The 20,322-nt window shown below is 37.0% G+C and overlaps 1 protein-coding gene across 7 annotated transcripts in view; it reads left to right on the forward strand.

The window, feature by feature from the left end:
* BCLAF3 (BCLAF1 and THRAP3 family member 3) overlaps positions 1–20,322 on the forward strand; it is a 53,090-nt gene that overhangs the window by 11,646 nt on the left and 21,122 nt on the right. For 3 of the 7 annotated variants that reach the window (XM_039852237.1, XM_039852238.1, XM_039852234.1), the window contains 7 exons: positions 1,687–1,761; positions 4,488–5,060; positions 5,432–6,088; positions 13,439–13,611; positions 15,144–15,258; positions 15,970–16,033; positions 17,527–17,642. In XM_039852237.1, coding sequence (XP_039708171.1) covers positions 1,721–1,761; positions 4,488–5,060; positions 5,432–6,088; positions 13,439–13,611; positions 15,144–15,258; positions 15,970–16,033; positions 17,527–17,642 — 1,739 coding nt within the window. In that variant the 5' untranslated portion in view covers positions 1,687–1,720. Of the gene's footprint in view, positions 1–1,482; positions 1,539–1,686; positions 1,762–4,487; positions 5,061–5,431; positions 6,089–13,438; positions 13,612–15,143; positions 15,259–15,969; positions 16,034–17,526; positions 17,643–18,047; positions 18,106–20,322 lie in introns of those variants that run through there. The other 4 variants (XM_039852239.1, XM_039852235.1, XM_039852236.1 and 1 more) reach the window with 4 other exon arrangements.

The following is a 20,322-nucleotide window of genomic DNA, read 5'->3' on the forward strand; positions in this document are numbered from 1 at the left end:
ATAACCTTTGGGTTCATTATTTTTGTTCAGTTTAATTGAACAAAATTAAATTGATGAACTGATACCAAGAGCCTCTTTGGTTAAATTACAAGCGCCCTCAATAGAATGTAAGCTCTAGGGGGCAGGAATTTTTGCATGTTTCTCTTCACTGCTGTATCCCCAGCATAGTGCTTGGCAAAAATAGGTGCTCAGGAACATCTGTCGAATGAATGCATTTTGATATTTCTAGTTACTAAGTAAACATTTTCGCCTTAAGTGTCTTAATTGCATAGTACATCTGAACTAATTGTTCTTACTAGCTTCAAACTCTTTTTTTTGCAAAGAAGCAGTGTTATAACTAAATGAATTGAATGTACTTCTGATAAGTGATCTGGTTCAAGTCCTTTGACCTTATATGCTTTTACTTTCTTCTGAAATTCATTTTTAACGATAGTTTGCAAATGTTCGACTATGATAGTTTGCAAATGTTCGACTATGAAATTCATTTTAACGATAGTTTGCAAATGTTCGACTCTCTTTTTAAAACGATGTCCGCATAGTAACAGTTGTACTTTTTGAATCAGTCAGCGGAAAAACTACATATAGTGGCAAGAAACCATTTATATTTCAATAATCACCACAGTGGCTTCAGAAATTTGCAAAATAGAGATTATAATGTATGAGATCTGTGTTATGTAGTTTGTGCATAGTTGCTATATGTATTATTCATGGACCCATGGTAATAATTTTGAAAGCCACCAGGGGTTTGGGGCCAGTAGGTTGGGAACTAGTTAATTATAGTATCAGAACTGAGAAGGATTACTAAAATGTAAATAATATCTAGTATAGAAGATTATACCCTAATCATGTATTTTTAAGTTCAGTTCCTAAAGCTATCGGTTTCTTTTAAAGACTGAAGAATATTTTAAAAATCAAGTTTATGTGTCTTTTAAAATTTGCTTATTTGACATTATTTATTTTGGCAAAAAAAAAAATCAGAAGCAAGCTAAATGTCTAATCATGCTTAATTAAGTTTCAGTATATTTATCTGGTGGAAATTAGGTAGCAATTGAGTACTATAATTAGGCATTGTAATTCTTATTATCCAACCATTTAAAAAGCAGGAGATATCATCAAGTGTTCCTAAACACGTTGACTGTGATTGTATGAAATGTTTGTGTACCTGGTGAAAGACAGGCGGGTAGTAGTGGTTGTGTTGAGAGAGAAGAATTCTGGGTAATTTTTTTCCGTTTTTTGGAACCTTTATTTAGCAGTTGCTGTGTGTGAGGCAGTATTCTAAGCTCTTCTCATGCTCAGAGATCATAAAGCTACACTGCATTTGGTATTTGGGGCCTGTTGTGTGTATATGGGGGCGGTGGGGCCTTGAGCTAAAAATAGTTTTTACATTTTTAAAAGGTTGTTTAATAAAAAAGAAGAAAAAGATGCATAGAGACCTTATATGGCCTGTAAAGTCTCAAATAGTTACTATCTGGCCCTTTACAGAAAATGTTTGCTGACTCCTGATTTAATTCATTTTTACCTCACAACATTCCAGTAAGGTAGGTCCTATTATTATCATCTCCATTTTACAGATGAGTAAACTGAAGCACAGAGGGCTTAAGTAACTTTTTGTCTGTAGCATTCACTGTTTTTCGAGGAGGTTGCAGGCTCTTTCTACAAACTTGCTAATACTGTGTTTCTTTGCAGTGTAAAAAGTGGATAGTGGCTCACGTGTCAAAGAATGGCACGCTCTCACTCTAGATCGCCCAGGTGGAAACCCAGGTGAGCAGTTCTTACTTAGTTTAGTAGAGCAAGCTTGGATTTAGGATGTACTTCGACTTTCAGATTCACAAGTACTGTTAAGAACCTGTTTTGATAAGCTCATGGGACTTGGTTACTCACAGTAGGTGCTTTACAGTGATAGAGGTTATATTTCTAGGTTCTAGGAGCTGACAGCTTTCTTTAATTATAGCTGGCAGCTAGGATTAATTCATAATATAAAGAAATGCCATGACCACAGCAAGAGAGAGTAAGGAATGTCTTTGAGAGTGCTACATGTTTTGCAACAGTAAGTGGTTTAGGAAGAGATGAGATTTTAGCCAGCCATTTACGAATGAGTAAAATTTCTGAAGGTAGAAAGAGAAGAAAAGTATTCCAATTAAGGACAGCAGGAGCAAAGGTACAGAGCTGTGAAAGTGACTGGTATGTTAAAAAGGACCATAATTACACACACTGAAGGCAGACCAAAATTTTTCATGTTAGTATGACCTGGCCATTATGCTTGTTCATTATGGTTCTACATTGACTAATCCGTCATTTCTCCAACAGTTTTAATTTGGAGTTTAGAAGACCAAATTATAATGGGGAGGAGCTTCAGAAAAAGAGGAAATGTAAAGAAGTGAATGATTTTAACATGACGGGAGCACAGAAGTCGTTTTGTTTCACCCTTTTGTGGTGGGCCTTAGTGAGGGAACATGAAAGACCCTGCCAAACTTAGTGCCTGGTTTCCAGGATCCTTCTCAGGACTCTCTGTCAAAAACGGTAAAGAATTAATATTTCACCCTACTCGCAAGCTAACACATTAGCCTGTCACAAGGCCCTGCTGGGTCAGAGGCAAAGGTCTGTGTTACTCATAGTACAGCAGGCAGCTTGAGCTTCCCATTCCTGTGTTCCCCTTCCCCCCAGCCCCCTGAGGGCAGGTGGTGACAATGCAGCTGAGGAACCGAACCCGATCAGGGGCTTTTGCCTTGGAAGAGACATTATCTTATTCTGGAGAGCAAACAAACCGGCCCTCTGCCCCTGGGGGAGGTGCTAGCTCCATCTTCCTATCTTCCCAGGATGTTTGCATCTAAACAAAAGCTGTTAGTGCTTCTGCTCACAGGGCATGCGGAACACAGGAGACCCACAGAGAATTGTCTCCAACAGACTCCTAGGGTCTCCTTTGTCCCTTTAGGGGAACTAAAAATGATAGCAACTGTTCCAGCAATCTCCTTCAGAAGAAAGGGCCTCTATTCAATAAAACTCAGATACGAAACATAATATCAAAGTGGTATTCAACATGAAGTATGGATTAAAATAAGAAATTGACTGTTTTGTCCAGTCTGGAAGAAATCAGCCTCTCTGGCTGACAGCTTTTCTACTTAATGGTGGAAGAGACAAAATCTTCCAGGAAGTCCTCAAAGGCTCCAGTTGCTTCTTCCTGTGATGAGGTGCAGCCCGCTGGATGACAGAGTTTCTGCTTCAGCTAAATAATGCACTTGCCAGTACATCTAGCTCGGTGATTCCAGAGGGAGATATTGCTGAATCCAGTATATAAATCCCAGTATGTACGTGAGGAAGCCAAGTCTGCCTCCTTTCTTGTAAGGGGGACACAGACAGGTCACCAAATGGAAAGAGTTTTACTCATGGTTGCTCCAACTCTGTGTCAGCTTCTAAAGAGGGAGCAATAACAAAAGCTGCAAGGCTAGCCACCTCTTTGGTTAGCAGATATTAAACCCTCGGGGAGGAGATGGGGAGATTAGACAGGTGGGATAGGAGGAAGTGTCCCAGGTGCAAAATTGAACTTCACTGTGTTCCACATAGTGGCTCTTGTCTCTCTTATCCTGGGCTCTAGGCAACTCTAACTGGTTTCTCTGGATACAGAAGCCTTCTTCCTCAGTGGGAATGAAAGCCTCGGTGTTGGCAGTGCAGTGCTGAGGTATTGGAGAAGGTAGTTTTAGGAAGGATGCGCTGTCCCTGGAGAGCATTATAGCAGTGTTAAAGCATACACCCACCGAAGTTATAAGCTCTGTTTCAACAGCACATCTTCCATTTTATATGTGAGGGAATAGGTCCGAGGGAGGAAAGCAACTTATCTGTGTTGGTATTTATGGAGGAACTAAGCATGAGATTTGAGTCTTAAGACTCTATTCTTTCCCCACCTCCACACACCGTTTAAGTGTGTATTTTTTTGCTCCTCGATATCGTCTTAGTAGAGAGAATAGACAAGTGGAAAAACTGTGGAGTCAGTTTTGGGTCTGAGTTCGAGTTTATTGTGGCTTCCTATACTCTTCGAATCTAATTTAATTTCAGAGGTTATGTTCATTTTGCCAGAGACTCTCCTATACATTTATTTGCACGAGTCTATCCCTTCTCCTGCTTGTTCCTTAGCTGGCCATAGGACCTGATGTAAGCTCTTGGCAACTGGCCCTTTTGCCAGAATTTTGTTGTCAGCAGTCTTCCAAAATGGATCCTGCTATGTACCTAAGCTGGTCCTCCTCCAACAGGACAGGTGTGCTCAGCCCATTTTGATATGCACATGGGATATATTATTTCAGATGGAAAGAGTATGCTTGTTGGATTGGGCACAAAGCGTAATCAGACCCTTATGTGGACAATTTAGAATACAGATAAAGCAATTTGATGGATTTAATTTGAGTGGAAGAGCAAATATTTTATTTAGGTAAGTCATGTTAAGACAAACTTATGTTGTCTTTAAATGAACTAAACTGTTCTGTTTGTTTACATAGGTCTTTATCACCAATACCTAGAAATTCTGAATACTACAGGCAAAGGCATTCTCATGAGCGTTATGACTATGACCATAGGAAGGATCCGAAAAGACCCGTTGCTTGGAGAGTGGACAGTGACAAACATGGACAGAGTAAAGCAAGGATTCCTTTTCGTGGAAATGCACACTACCGATCTTATGAGCCTAGATCACCTTCCCCAAACATAAGAAGAAACTCATTAGATGATTTTTATACTTCTAAGTCTCGCCAAGTATATTTATCAGGAAGAGGGGATGATAGCAGAGGCTCTCAGTATGTGCCCCAATACTCAGAAGGTGTAGCCTACAAAGAGCACCAGAGCAATTATCATCCCCAGCAAGTGCAAGGAAGGTATATTCCTGGTGACCAGAGAGTTAGAGGAAGTGAAAAAGGAGGGAAAGCACCTCAGAGGTCAGTAGCAGATTCTTCTAGATTCGAAGGAAAGTGGCATGAAGATGAAATGAGGCACCAGAGGATACAAGATGAACAATATCCTCGGTCACTTAGAAGAGGCTCTGAAGATTTTGAGACAAGGAGCTCTTTTCAGAACAGGTATAGGAAAACATTAAACCTGGGTCGTTTGGTATAAAGCCCCAAGTGGAAAGTGCGTTTGCTTTGTAGTTGAAGATAACCACCTCGCAAAGCTTTTGTCTAAAAAGATAAAAGGCATTGTAATATAGTCATGGTTTACTGGTAGCAGCGAAGTATTTATTTTTAGAGTAAATCGTGTCGATTGCTGTAATACTGAAAAAAAATGATATTCCCTTTTTAACTATCTTGGGCCTCTATGAGTTTGCTTGAGGGATTATGGGTTAACTTGCCACTGCATTCCACATTTAAAGCCATGCTACCCAACATCCCACACATAAATTCTCACCTTCTTCTCTTTAGTGCAACTGTAAAACTGCTTTATGTCAACACAGGTATCCTGAGGATCGGTATTTCAGAAACTATGGACACACATCAGAAAGATCTACAGACATGGAGAGGTATGAAAACAGAGAGTCTGCCAGAAATCCGCAGTGGAAGTCCAGGTATTCTCTTCTGCCTTACCAAGAGAAGAAAGATCAGCGGAATCTTTCACCCCAAGCTCACCGACACTTTCAGAGGGAAACCTCGGAGACCAGTTCAGCAACCAGGGTATCCAATGACTATCGCTACAAACGTCATAAGACCTCAGATGAGGACCAGGGCTTTTCTGATGGAAGAACTCAGAAGTACTCTACAGAGGAAGATAGAAAACACAGTTCTCTGAAAGGCTCTATAAATAGAGAGTCCAGTTGCTTTAATGCTGGAAGAGGGAGAGAGACTGAAAGTGGGCAAGTCAAAGAACCTTTTAAACCATCTCTGAAAAACTGCACTGCCTATACTCATTCAAATAAAAATGATGCTGATCTGAGACCCTATAATGACAAATGGAAGAACAAAATAAGGAAAAGGGATGACAGAAGAGAGAGCAACTCTCCCAGCAACCAACTTGATGAAAGTAAACTTTCCGAGGAGAAGCCTTCACCTACCATTCTTAAAAAGAAATTACTTACAATTAAAATAGATACGAAGAAAACAGAAAATACATCCAGGTATTTTTGTTTTTTCTTAATGATATTAAATAACTTTCTGCCACCTTTATTTGAAGCTTTGAAAATGGAATTAATCGTGTGTTTAGAGTCCATCGAGGGGAGAGGGATGGCCTAGATGCTTTTCAAAAAAGCCCTGTAATGAGGATGAATCCCACGATTGGTAATATGAGGTGATCTCATGTCCGCTTGTTTCCACGTTGCATCTGAAGGTGCTTGTTGGGGGCAGATCATTCTATGGAGTTGTTCCTCTTCATGAATTTGTGTGTTTTTATACTGCCAGATTTTCTGTGTCCAGGGATAGGCTGGGTGGAGTTCAAGGAACCTATTTCTTGCTCACTTTCTCGGAGCCTGTTTTGTTAATGTTTTTATAAATGCTTTCCCTGTTGCCTGTTTCAGAGAATTTTTGACCTGGAAGGGACCTTAGCAGTCCCCAATTTTATAGAGCAGGAGAATGAAGCCCTGAGACATGAATGAAGTGACTTATCTAAGTCAGAGTGTCTGGGTCTCAAATCCATGTGTCTGTCCCCTGATGAGTCAAGGAGGCTGGTGACTTAACGTGGTTCTTGCCGCCATCTCAAAATGACTTGTGCTCAACTGACTAGATTCTCTTAGGTAGAGGAAATTAGGTTAGAGTCTAGAAAGAGGCCTATTTATAAGACATTTGATTTAGCTCTTAATGATTCTTTAAAAAATAGACTACTGTCGTAATTGGTTATATTCTCCTAAAGAGGTTTGCGTGTTTCTTCCATGATGAATATTACCTCTCTTTCTGAATTCTGAGGATAATAAGGCACTGCAGTTGGCTATTTCAGCTAAGTCTGTTCATTACCTTATTACATTACCAGTATGTGAATTAAAAAAGCGATGGACCATGTCGATTTGGTGCATTCGTGTTCACAGTTGACAAAAACAAGAGAAAACAAAATCCAAGGTTAGGACATGACAAGGGAGGGAGGCGAACCCATGTCCTTTTTTAACAAAATATATTTTGTTCCTTTCTTAAAGTTATGGCAGTCCCTGTATATACTTTTTTTTTTATTAGTTTCAAGTATACAGTACATCAGTTAGACATTTTACATTCGTTGTATTTGAAAAAATTTTTAAATATACATATGTATATTTATATGTGCACTGAAAACATTTACAATTATGATTATATTACAGAAAGTTGAACAAATAGAGGTGAGGAAATAACCCATAATCCTTTTGCATGGTTGTCATAATACTGTGTTAATTTTGTGTCCTATTTCATATACTGTGTCTTAAATCATTTTGCGCTATTTCCTTCTAGTTCTAAATCTTAAGAGCACAAAGGCTGCTGTAAGCATCAAGTTTAGGGATGTTAATCTTTTTTTTCTTTCCAACATATCATGGAAATGTCCAAATATACAGAGAAGTTGAAAGAAATGTACAGTGAACACCTATATACCCCCCACCTAGAGTCTACAATTAACATTTTATTTTACTTTTGTCATCACATATCTGCCCATCTATTCGTCTGTCACTCCATCTTATTTTTTTGATGCATGTCAAAATGAATTGCAGGTATCAGTACTTTCCCTTTTAAATACTTCAGTATATAATTTTTGTTTATATTTTTTTTTATTTTGAGGTAAAATTACACACAATTAAATTGAAAAAAATCTCAAATTCTTTTATAAAAGGGATGATACCCCCATTTAATAATGAAGTGTTTTATACTTAAAAGAGAGCTAATAAATTGGCTGTAGCACTTTTAAAGAGTACTAGAAATACCAATTTTGAAGGATTTTATTTTAAAGATACTGAACACAATTAATTTTATAATTCGATATTGAGAAATGGAAGCTTGATAATCATGTGTCACAAAAGTGAGCTTCCTAAAATTGAGGCTACTGTATTTTTTATGTGAGTTTATAAACTATAATTCTGTGAAGTTTTATGCCCTGTCAGTGGGGCCTGTCAGCACATGTTTGAATTCCCTGACGAGGATCTGTAGGATGGCTTATGAAATAAAGAGCTTCCATTGTAAATCCTTTCTGTTTAAAAACCTGAATGATAAATAACTTAAGAACATATGCATCTTTTCCATGTGGCAAAGCATCATAGACAACAAAATATTTCTTATTACAATTACTGATGAATAAGTTGTGGAAGAGTTTTGTGGGGTTGGATTGAATTATGTATATGGACTGATGGACTATGCATATGCTATGCATAAAACAAAGGTAGTTAATGCCCTCAGTAGAGTCATGTTCTCAGCTATTAACATAAATTAAATTTTACTCTGCTTGAAAAGATTAAAATAATGCTAGTGGAGAGAAGTTTAGTTATTGGTTAACATCTAGAGAGTTTATCCACTTTTTTGGAAAGACTAAGATGGTTCATTTTGTGCATTTGTTTACTTTCTTAGCTTTGGTCAAGTATCAATATATGTAGTGGAAAACATGATTATCACCTAGTGATTTTTTAAGGTTCCAGTTTGTATCTAGAGCAGCAGTAGATGCTTGCTTGAATGTCTATGGCGTAGCTAATACTTCTATTAATGAAGACCATATTCTAGTGATCCGCTTTATCAGAAACTGCATTATCAGAGGTAGCGGTTACATATGAGTCATACGTTTCAGAATGTAAGTCAGGGAGTCACAATATGAAAATTTGTGCTAAGGGTTTTTGTGTATGCGTGTGCGCTAAGGTTTTTATGAACTCCAAACACTAACCGTTGTATATATCTTGGAGTCTTGGGGCAGATAAAGGGAGTTTTGGTTAATGCTGGGCACAGTAGGTGAGAGCTTGAACCTTGGTCAGGCTAGGAAGGAAGTGAGAGGGAGGAGCAGCGGGTACCAGTCTCTGGAGAAGAATAAGCTGGTGCAGACGGAACCGAGGCTCCTCTGACCTGCCCGGGTGCTGGTACTGGGCATCCAGGCTGGGAAGATTGACTAGCAAAGTGATGTTGGACTGAGTGTACTGGCCACAGTTATATTTAACCCTTTTATTTTCCACTCAAGAGATCCAAAAAGGGCCTCCCCACCCCCATCAGATCTTTACCTTTTATGAAAGGGGATGAGGTGGGTGATGGGCCCCAGAAGACATTGGAGCCCTTATGTTCTGAGGAAAGGGATGTGTGTGGTGTAGGTGGGGGAACAATGTAAAAACTATAGTGAGGACTGAAGGAAGGTAACCTAAATCACACAAGTTTACCTGTGATAGGCACTGTTCAGCTGGAGGCAAGATAAGCTGTGGGTGGAGATATTTTTGTCATATACAAACCTGCTACCTCACTGTTATGTATCACAAAAAGATAAGGCTTTTTTTCTCCTAAAATAATTCTCACATACATTTTTTAATCAAAAATTAATTGAGAGAAGGTTTCTTTTTATTCCTGTTTTCCACCCTAGCTTCTCTTAGTATCTCTTAGATGTCCTAGTATAGGACAGAAGGTGAACGTTCTGTTTGGGGTTGGAGTGCATAGGTTTTTGTCTTTTGGCGGGCCGCTGAGCAGCTCTGTGATATTAGGCAGGTCACCTGGCCATGCCTTTTTGGGCCAAAATTAACCTGCAGTTCCTCCTGGCTCTTGAGTCTGCTTCGATTGGCCATGTGTTGATAACTGTTGAAGCTGGGTTGACAGGCTCATCATAGGATTCCCTGAACTTTTGTTATATATTTGAGATTCTATATTATAAAAAAAAGACTCTTTAAATTTTAAATTGCTCTAAATTAAGTGAAAAATTTAAAATAAGCCAAGAGAGTTAAACAAATTGGCCTCAATGAAATTTTGAAGTCTGTCATCTTTTTAGCTGAAACTCACATTTCAAATTGTCCAAGTCATTTTCCATTTATTCATTCAGCCGGTATTTTTTGAGGACCCACCCTGTGTGAGGCAGCCTGTTAGGGTGCCCTTGGACTGTAGATGGCCATAAGATTGGGTCTCTTCTCCTCCGGTCTTATAGACAGTCGGGCAGTGTTGGTCATACCGTGGCACAGTGAGGGATGCGTGAAGTGGTGTGTGACTCCGTTGATCTCAAGCTGAGACATTCAGGGAAGGCTTCTTTCAGGAGTTGACGGGTGAGCTAGGCTTCAAAGGTTGCGGTGTATTTTAGACATGTGATGATGAGATGAAAGATATTTTATGTTTCTAGGTTAACAAAGACAGAAATGACTCACAGGAACTTTGAACTCTGTAGTTCCAAGGTGTTGGTAAAAGGGAGTAGGGATACAGGAGTCTGTGAAGATAAGACTGCCACACTGCCAGCCTGATTTGACAGGATTAGCTAATAGGAGAGAGCAGGTGGCTTGGTTCTGGCTGCCAGAGGAGACTTGGAAGGGTGTGGGGTGGGCAAGGCCAGTTGGGGAACTCTCGTGAAACAAGTAAAGAGGTGCTGAATGAAGGGAGTAACAGTCTCCCTAACATTTTCCCCTCAACTCCGCAAATTCTAAAAGTGTTCTTAGGAAAACATGAACAAATTTATAATTGAGAGAGTCTTTATGAACTGTAGGATGCTGTACAAAATGTTCGTTATATTTGGAAGAAAACCGAGAAAGGAAAACTTTTGTGTTGTATGGATTTTGTTATCTATAATAAGCTTCCGGAGGCCAGGGGATTATCCATTGGTTTTGGTCGTTGTTGTTTTTTTTCCTTACTGTTGTTTTGCCGTGCATTTTTTTTTTGATGGATTTTAGCTGTGTACAAGAAGAAATTAAGGTTTAACGTAGCTTTTTATGTTTTCTTTGTTATTATGCACAGCGCTCAGTGAAAACACCAGGGGGAAATATCCATAAACAGAGTAAAAAAATGGGGAGGGGTTGAGGGAGGGAACCGAGAAATCTGGAAGTTTTAATCAGACCAGTATTAGAATATAGGTGTTTGGCTATATTTTAATTTTTTAACTGTCTAAAATGCATCTAAAATGAGAACATTTGGTCTTTTCAGCTTAACTGCTTGTGTTTGGGGGTAGTTCCTGAAATTGTTAATTTGATCAATGATGTCTTAGGAAATAGCAAAAAGGAAAATTTGAACTAACGTGATTACATTGACAAATGGTAAATACTTAGAACATTTTGCTTTCTCAGGTTTTTCACATGGCAAAAGTATAATTGTTTTTAAAAGACTAAAGTTCAGGTTATGCTATTTTTATGTATAATTTCTCAAAAATCATTATTTTAGTGTTTTAAATTAAAAATCTTGCAGTGGGGTAACTAGAATAAATTTTTAAAATGATAATCAGTTTAAGCACTAAAATTTGAGGCATTAAGTATAATTTTAGTGTATACCACAGCACTCCTATGAACTGAGGGTTGGGCATAGAGTGGGGATGTTATTCCAGTAATAATAAATTAGAAATAAATTTTAATAATTACTTGGTGAAAAACTGGAAGCCTTTATCAGCTGGTTTCCTCTTGGGAGTAACTTGAGACTGCAATAAAAAACGTTATCAACTGATTTCTCCTTATGGATGGACTATTTTTATAGTTTAAATAATGCGACATTTTCTTCTGTGATTCATTTTAAACATCTTGTTTTTCTCCTGTAAAATGTTTTTTAAAGCTATGGTTTTTTGTTTTGTTTTGGTTTGGTTTTGGTATGGCACAGACTTTCTGTACCATTAAACCTCTGTAAACAGCATTTGTAGTTCTTTGTTAGTGGAGATTATTACAGGGCCATTCTAGCTTCTAGAGTTTATCGCTACGTGGATGTTAGCTAGTTATCAGATACACAGTGGGAAGCTTGGAGCAAATTAGGAGGAAAGAAGGGAAATGAGCCTTCTCATGAGAGTCTCTCTAATGAATCAGGACTCCACAGCAGTGGCATCAACCTGCTGCATAATCACTTTTTCATGTTTTTGCCTTGGCAGGGGGTTGTTTTGACTGGTTTGAGAGCAGGGAGCATGGAAAGTCAGATGGAAGCCTTTCCTCTGATAAGTTAAAATTAGTCACTTAAAACCATCTTGTTAGAGGAGTTATATTTTTTTAGTTAAAGGATATCTGTAAGCCCCTCATAACCCTGGAGCAGGTTTGGATATATGGCCATTAAGTGACTTAAATAAATAAGTATATCTGTGCATGCATACACCCACACCCCAAAACGTATCCACCTGAGTAGTTTTTGTTATATCATTTTTTTTCCCAGTGGTGCTGCTGTTATTTAAAACATATTTCAGGCTTTTCTTTTGGATTTATCTTCAGAGCCTGTAACATACTCATAAAGATCCCTAGCAGTGGTTAATCTCATCTCTTTGGATGATGAACTTGATTTTTGACAAAAGCTATTTAGAGTTAAGTGAAGAGGCGTAAGATTGGTGTAATTTGGTTAGTGCCATTTTGGGTCCAAAATGAAGTATAAATATAAAATAATGAGATATTTTCATCTGTGACATATAAACTACCTCCAGACAAAGAACTTAAGAGTAGTTTTAAGCAAGAGCAGTATTCTTGGAATAAGGTATAGTTCCCCATTATGGCACTTGGAAGGATTATGTTCATATGAAAGACATAAAGCAAAACAACCAAGACATCCATTGTCTCAGTGTCGTGACACTTTCTCTAATAGGGCTACTGTAAGGATTAAATGCGATAATGCTCTAAACTCTAAGCCCTTGTGTTTGGTATGTGGTAAGCCGACAATATTTGTTAGCTATATGTCATAATTGTGGCTTTATAATGGTATCTAAAAGTCAGGAGAATTTTTAATGAAAATTATAAAGATTCAGAAAGCATTAAAGTGGTAAGATAGTCGGGGTTATACAATAAATGATAATATTTCTTTAAGGATAAACTCTATAATTGGTTCTAATGATCATAACTTTGCTAACAACTAAGACCATTTTCTGAGAGTTTAGTGAGACTTTCTAAATGATTAATTTGGTTTCAAAATACTATTCAAAGCTTCTCATTACTGTTATAGAGGTATAAGGATTTCTCTTAAGTCAGGAAAGTTATTATGTTTGATGTCAGCTTTTTAACTGTGATAGTATTTCAAGACAGTATAAGTTTGCTAGATTTACAATTTTATGGACATTTGAGAGTAGAAAATAATCTAATTGATTAATTTTTTTTGCATATGGAAGAGTATATTTAATGCCTTGCTGTATATTTTGAAGTAAAAATGGTTTCACTTAGGATTTTGAGGATCTTATTATTAAGGTGGCAAATATTTAATGACCTCTAATTTGAAAAGGAAGACTCAAAACCATGCATCTATAGCTATTTTTCTCCTACTCATTATTGTACATGTTTTATGGCATACAATTTAGTACCTTAATTATAAGAAAAGATAAACATCTTTTTAGTTTTATAGCTATCTTGATTAATCGTTAAGTTCTTTTCTCAGCAAAATAGTTTCAAATTTAGTTAAACATTTACAAATTATTCTAGGGTTGCTTCTAGCAACACAGAGAGACAGATGTCACATGATTTGGTTGCTGTTGGCAGGAAAAGGGAGAACTTTCATCCAGTGTTTGAACATCTTGACTCAACTCAGAATACTGAAAACAAACCTACAAGAGAATTTGCTCAGGAAATCATAACTATAATCCATCAAATTAAAGGTTGGTATATTTTACACATACATTAGGGATAACACAAAAATAATGTACTGACTTTTCACAAGATAATAGGTAAAAATATCTGTAATATTGTAATAGTAATTAATATTTCATTACAAGCTAGATCATTAATTAGGAAATGTGTTAAACAGAGTAGCAGGTATTAATTCAAGCCTAGTTGTTCTTTTTTAAAAATTATTTTAAAGAATAGTAGACTTGAGGCAGCCATGATACCTAGGCCTAGTTATTCTTCATATACAGTTCCAATAACAAAAGTAACAAAGAGAGGGATTGGCTGATGCAAAAGACAAGCATCTTGGGAGCAGCAATAAACAATAACGGATAACTGAACAGGAAGGAAGAAACAACGAAAACCAGATATGAATGAAACTCAAGACATTCAAGAAATCTGGAAATCTAGGTCATTTGGTGATATTCTTAAAGCCCCTGAGGGCATTATGGGGACTTTGTGCCAGGAGGGTGATGCTAAGCAAGCGATAAAAGATTCCAGTTTGATTTGGCATACTTAATGACATCAGGGAATTGCATAATATAGTAAATACTTTAAATATTTGCATTGAGTTGTTTTGTTTTTACTTCCGGCCAATTTCCATTAATTGGAAAATTCAGTTATGTAGAACGTAACTGAATTTCCTCACTGATGCTGCGTAAATAAGGCAATTGTGGGTGTTACAAACAAGACCTTCAAGATTTCAAAATTTTTATTTTATATATCTTACTAGATAATTGCATTAGTCTTTTACCTTCAAAAAACATATTTCAAAAATAAGTTATTTTCTCTGCATCCCTCAAACTAAGGCACATGTTTATTTCAAAGCATGAAGTTTGTCTGAAACAGTTCACCTTTTCAGTTCCAGCCCCTGTTACCCAAAGGAAGTGTGATTCTTGGCGGAAAGGGAGCTGGTATTACAGAGAAATTTAGATCGTCTCAGAACAGGAACAGCAAGTTAGGGGAAAAAATTGCTTAAGTAGCATTCTGATGGGTCAAGTGTATTATCTTTCTCTCTATCCTGTCAAAAGCCTGTAGCATAGCTGATTTCAGAATGCCTTCATGCACTTCAGTTAAAGTTAAATGGTATCAGGAGGCCTGTGATATGCAAACATGACATTCAGCATTTGTTCAGAATCGTTTTAATGTTTCATGGTTGTATTTGAAGTTATCGTTTACTCGAGGTGAGCTGTAGAGCTCTGTACTATCTTTACTTCCCAGGTATAGTAAGCTCTTCTCCTGAAGAAGGTCCTCACTTTGAGAGAGCCACTACCTTTTTCCCCGACAAGTAAGCAGGCCTGTCAAATAGGAACAGAATCCTTGGGTTTATAAGTCAGATGTTTCACTATTGCTTGGGCTTGGGAAAGCACGTGAGCACTACAGATTAGTCTGTGGAATAAGTTTAGGTCCTACACGTTTTCAAGAGAAAAGAGGTCGAACGTTTTGTAAATAATCTCTTCTTTCTGTGCTTATGTATAATCAGTATTACACCGAGATAAAACTATTTGTTTCTTTTTTTTTTCAGCAAATTATTTTCCATCACCTCACAATACTCTACATGAGCGTTTCTCAAAACTGCAGGATACACAAGCTGCAGATGTAAAGGAAATTAAATTGAATTCAGATCCAGAAATTCACAGGTAATGAATGCTTCATTATTGTATGCCCATATAACTCATGGGAATAAGCCTCAGAACAGATGTGGGAAGGTGCTGCCTCCTGGGCTTGCTCTAGACTCTAGGACTGCATTTCCTACCAAAAACAAGACCAAACCCAAGCAGGTACTGGGCCTGTGCACTTTCATGAAATAGGTTATATCGAAGCCATTGACTAACATTGTTTAAATGTGCAGGACTCTGAAAATATTTATCTACCTGACTGATTCTGCTGTGTCTAAAGTAATGGCCTACTGAAGTTATCACTGGAAGAATGAGAGACAGTTGTCAAGCCATTGAAATCATGAGTTGCTTCATGTGATCAGAAATGGCTGTTCTGAGGACAGCCGGATGAAAACATGTGTCTTCTGCTACCCGCACCTGTCTGAGCAGGTGGCACGCCCTGTCTTGTAAGCTGAGTTGAATCAGTGTAAGAATGCAGTAGATCACCAGAGCAAAGTTTAAGGTTACACAGACTAGTGATTTGAGAAATACTAAGGCATCTCTATGACGTTGTTCACAGGGTATGTATGTCTTGGGAGACTGCCGCATGGACGAAAAACCACCTGGTGGCAAGTTTCTTTTGCTTCCTCCAAGATACACCAGTTTTATTTAAAATTCCATTCTGTAGTAATGGAATCAAGGTATCAGTGTATAATATAATTATTTAATAGTAATATTCCTTTATTATTTTAGGAGAATAGATATGTCTTTGACTGAGCTTCAGAGTAAACAAACTGTGGTATATGATTCAGAACAGGTAAGTGAATACAATTTTTGATGAGAGATTATCTTATTGTTGGTATACTACTAGGAAAGGGACCAGGTGATTAGGATTGAAAAAAGAAAGGTAAAGTAGATGAGGAAGAAGGGTCAAGACCCAAGAATCTGAAATTTACAAAGCTCTTCAAGTGATTCTAGTTATTAGCCAGGTTGCATGGAGAACACTGATAAAAGACAAAAATATTCCCTGAGAGAGCCAGTCCCTAAGGGCAACAGCTTTGTGTGATTAACGCAAAAGTATAGCATTTAATATTCATTCCAAAACTTCACACTGTTAAGTATGTTTGGTACCTGTTTTTTTCCAAAGCAGTCGTGTGGAATATATTTTTAAACTGTACATGGAATAAATGCAAAGGAACTTAGTTTCATTTGATATTGCCCTTCTGTTTATTGTAGAACGTATGAAAGATTCTGTGCTATAGGAACTAGCAAAATAATACTTAATTTTTTTATTGTCACATGTTGTGTGTGGTGGTTCCCACCCAACACTTCCCCAACCCCACCCCCCACCCATTTCTTTGCTAATTAGAAAAACTATCCTAACTAGCCAGGGAGCAGAAAACTGGCGCTTGTTTTAGAAAAAGTATATCAAGTTCTAAAAAAGCTGATGATTTATTCATTGAGAGTCAAGAGTTTTTGTAGAAGAGAGATTTTAGTACATTTCTAATAAAACATAAATAATTTTTTAATTTGTGAATAGTTACAATTTTTATTGAACTTATGGAGATAGTTTATTGAATCAATGATATTTTTAGAAAATTTCTACTCATCCAAGTACTGTAATCACCTTATAGGAAATTTGAGGATTTTTAGAAATCAGAGATTAAAAATTAGAGGTTAAAAAACTTCTCATTCAACCACTTAACACAAAATATTGTTTGATCATCTTTTCTTGCAGTTTTACATCTGGCATTTTAACGTAGTCACTATCATAGTATAGGCAGTTTTAGATGCTTTTTTCTTTTTACTTAAACCATAATAGCACTCTTTTTATGTAAAATCTCTGAATTCCCCATGACCTTTTATGATTGAGGCTTTTTAAATTTTAATTAACTTTTTTCAATAAATGTTTTTCCATGTTTATTTCCCCCATAGTCTATATTATAATAATTTAAATGCTTGTACGTTATTCTTTTGACTTAAATTTACCATGAAATCATCCTTTCCCTTTAAGTTTTTTAATATTTAAGTTGCTTCCATTTTTTCATTGTTATTTTAAATATAACACTGAATATATTTGGGTATATAGCCTTTTCTTTGAGATAGAATTACAGAAGTGGGATTTCTGGTTTAAAGTTATAAAGTTTTCTGACTCTTGTGTCTCAGAATGTTTTAAGCATTTTACACTACTGTTAGCAAGATGAGTACAAGATAACTTGTGTAGGACTTTTACTTAAGATTCTTGCTAGATATGGTCTTTGTGCAACTAACAGTAATGTGAATGGTTTGTCTTCTGTCAAAATTCCTCAGACTCCGGTCAAAGTAATAGATCCAAATGACCTACGACATGACATTGAAAGGAGGAGAAAAGAACGGTTACAGAATGAAGATGAGCACATTTTTCACGTAGATACTGCTGCAGAGAGGTAATCAGTAGATGAAAAACATCCTGTTATCAGGGAGCTTTTGTTGTCAGCATATTTTTCAATTTTTTTGTGTGATGATAATTTTCATTTTAGTGTAGGGATTAAATCCTTCAAATCCATTTTATATGTTTAAGTGAAATCTATTAAAATGTTTCAGTTATTCAGTGATCATCATATGCTGTTTGATTTAAACAACAAAAATTGTGGGGTAGGTGAGTGTTTCAGGTCTTTTTAATTCCAGAGAGGAGTGTAACAGCTTTTTTTAATATTAGCGGGAACCAGGACCAGCAAGTTTGTTGACTGTTTGGCTCAAGCCGATTCAAACTCCGACACATTCTGCCCTTTAGATTCTGGTATTGTTTGAATATTCCAAAATTTCCTGAAGTCAGTACAATTCTCTTTCAGAACTCTTCATGGATATCGGACTTTGAAACAGAGGCAGGTGTAGTAGAAAATGCACCGGAGACCCGAGTTTGTATCCCATCTCTATCAGTTTATACACTGTTTGCTCTTGGGCAATATGCTTAGTTTCTGGAGCCTTTTCCTTTATAAAATGAAAATAACCAATTTATGATGGAGAGTTGAGAAAAGTAAATAAACTGGCACATGCAAAGCATTTATGCCGTACATGGCAAACTGTCAGTAGATTGTTGTTTTTCTTTCCCAATTGTATACCTCTTTTCAGGGTCTCTGAGTATTCTAGGTTGGCCCTAGTTTTTCTCTACTTCTGAAAACTATGTGGAATTTATGGCAACTCTGGGACCTCATGCGATTATGATGTATAATTGAATGGGACAAAATTTCCAGTTTACCCAGGGATCCTCAAAACTATTTGGATCTCCCAGAAAGTGGGAATGTATGAATAGGAAGGCCAATGCTAATTCCCTTTCCATAGTCCTTAGTGTTGAATTACTAAGATATTTGACGGACTTTTAATGCCTACAGCTCCTGGTATTCCTAGGTGGTCTCCCATCCAAGTACTAACCAGGCTCGACCATGCTTAGCTTCCGAGATCAGGCACGTTCAGGGTAGCATGGCTGTAGTGACTAGACTTTTAAGTCAAGTCAGTGGCTAACTAGATCTTAGTCAGAATACATGGAGCTTGTTTAAAACTGGATTTCATTCTGACAATAAGTTTGGGACTAATTAAAAGATAGCAAAACTGTGCGTTGAGGCATATAAAACAATTGAAATTAAAATAGTTAAAATCTCATCCCTTGGTGAGTGCAAGTCTCCAATTTCCTAATATGACACACATGACTCTGCTCTTTAGTGACACAAACTTTCTGTCATGCTTTTCTTGACTCAGCAAGTGTGAGAAACTCAGTGTACCAAGAAAGAGGATTTCAAAAACAGAGTTGAGATAATTAGCATATATTATAAAGACCATGGAGTGGTTCAGAATATATCTTCACCCTTTGAGATGATTAAGAGCTCGCGTGCTGGAATTATACCTGAGTTCAGTGCCTGGCTCTGCAGACCCCTAGCTATGTGACTGAACTTGGACAACTTGCTTAATCTCTGTTTCTTCAGCTGTAAAATAGAGATAAAAAATTATACTTACCTCACAATGATTAAAGTGATTCATGTAAGGTACAGAGTAGCTGGTCAGCATTACCTATTATTATTGGTAGCTTCGAGGATGGCGTTGGAGTGTGAAAATGTGTCTTCCTGCAGGGTGTCTTTCTGGGTCTGTTGGACTGTTTTATTTGTATTGGATAGCCGGTGTGGCATAGTAGAACCATGAGGATTTTTAAAAGTTGAGATATTATTTACTGTAAAATTCATCCTTTGAAACTGAACAATTCAGTAGTTTTTAGTATAGTCACAAAGTTGTGCAACTGTTAACCACTATCTAATACCAGAACATTTTCATCACCCCAAAAAGAAACCCCCATAGACATTAGTTGTCATTCCCTATATCTCTACCCCCAGCCCCTGGCAACTGCTAATCTACTTTCTGTCTCTGTAGGTTTGACTATTCTTGGCATTCCATTTAATGGCAGTCGTATAATATGTGGCCTTTTGTGACTGACTTCTTTCATGTAGCATAAGGTTTTTAATGTTACTCCATGTCGTAGCATGAATATTTCTTTTATGGCTGAATAATTTTGTATTGTATGGATATATCACATTCTGTTTATCCATTCATCAGCTGATGGCTAGTTGGGTTGTTTCTACTGTCTGACTATTGTGAAAAATGGTGCCATGAACATTTGTGTACAAGTTTTTTGTGTGGACATATGTTTTCATTTCTCTTCTGTATGTACCTGGGAGTGGAATTACTGGGTCATATTGATAGCTATGATAACTGTGATAACTTGATGAACTGCCCAACTGTTTTCCACAATGGCTGTACCATTTTACATTTTCACCAGCAGTGTATGAGTATATGGAGGATTCTAGTTTTCTCCACATCCTCACCAGCATTTGTTATTGTTCATCTTTTTTTTTAAAAAAGCGATGTAGAACCTTTAATCTCTCGCTTTCTTCTAATTTAATTTCCTTATTAAAATAAGAAAATTTTTTATTTTGTCCTTTTATCTTAGAAATTTAGTTTATCAAAATTGACCTCATTAGTTTTTTTGCATAAACTTTTTCAGCGAAGTATAGAATTCTATAGAAATTCAGAAAATAAAATAGATGAAATCATAAATCATAGGATGTAGCAGTCTCCCAC

The sequence above is a fragment of the Pteropus medius genome, unplaced genomic scaffold (assembly GCF_902729225.1).
Source record: "Pteropus medius unplaced genomic scaffold, Ma_sr-lr_union100, whole genome shotgun sequence".
Taxonomy (NCBI): domain Eukaryota; kingdom Metazoa; phylum Chordata; class Mammalia; order Chiroptera; family Pteropodidae; genus Pteropus; species Pteropus medius.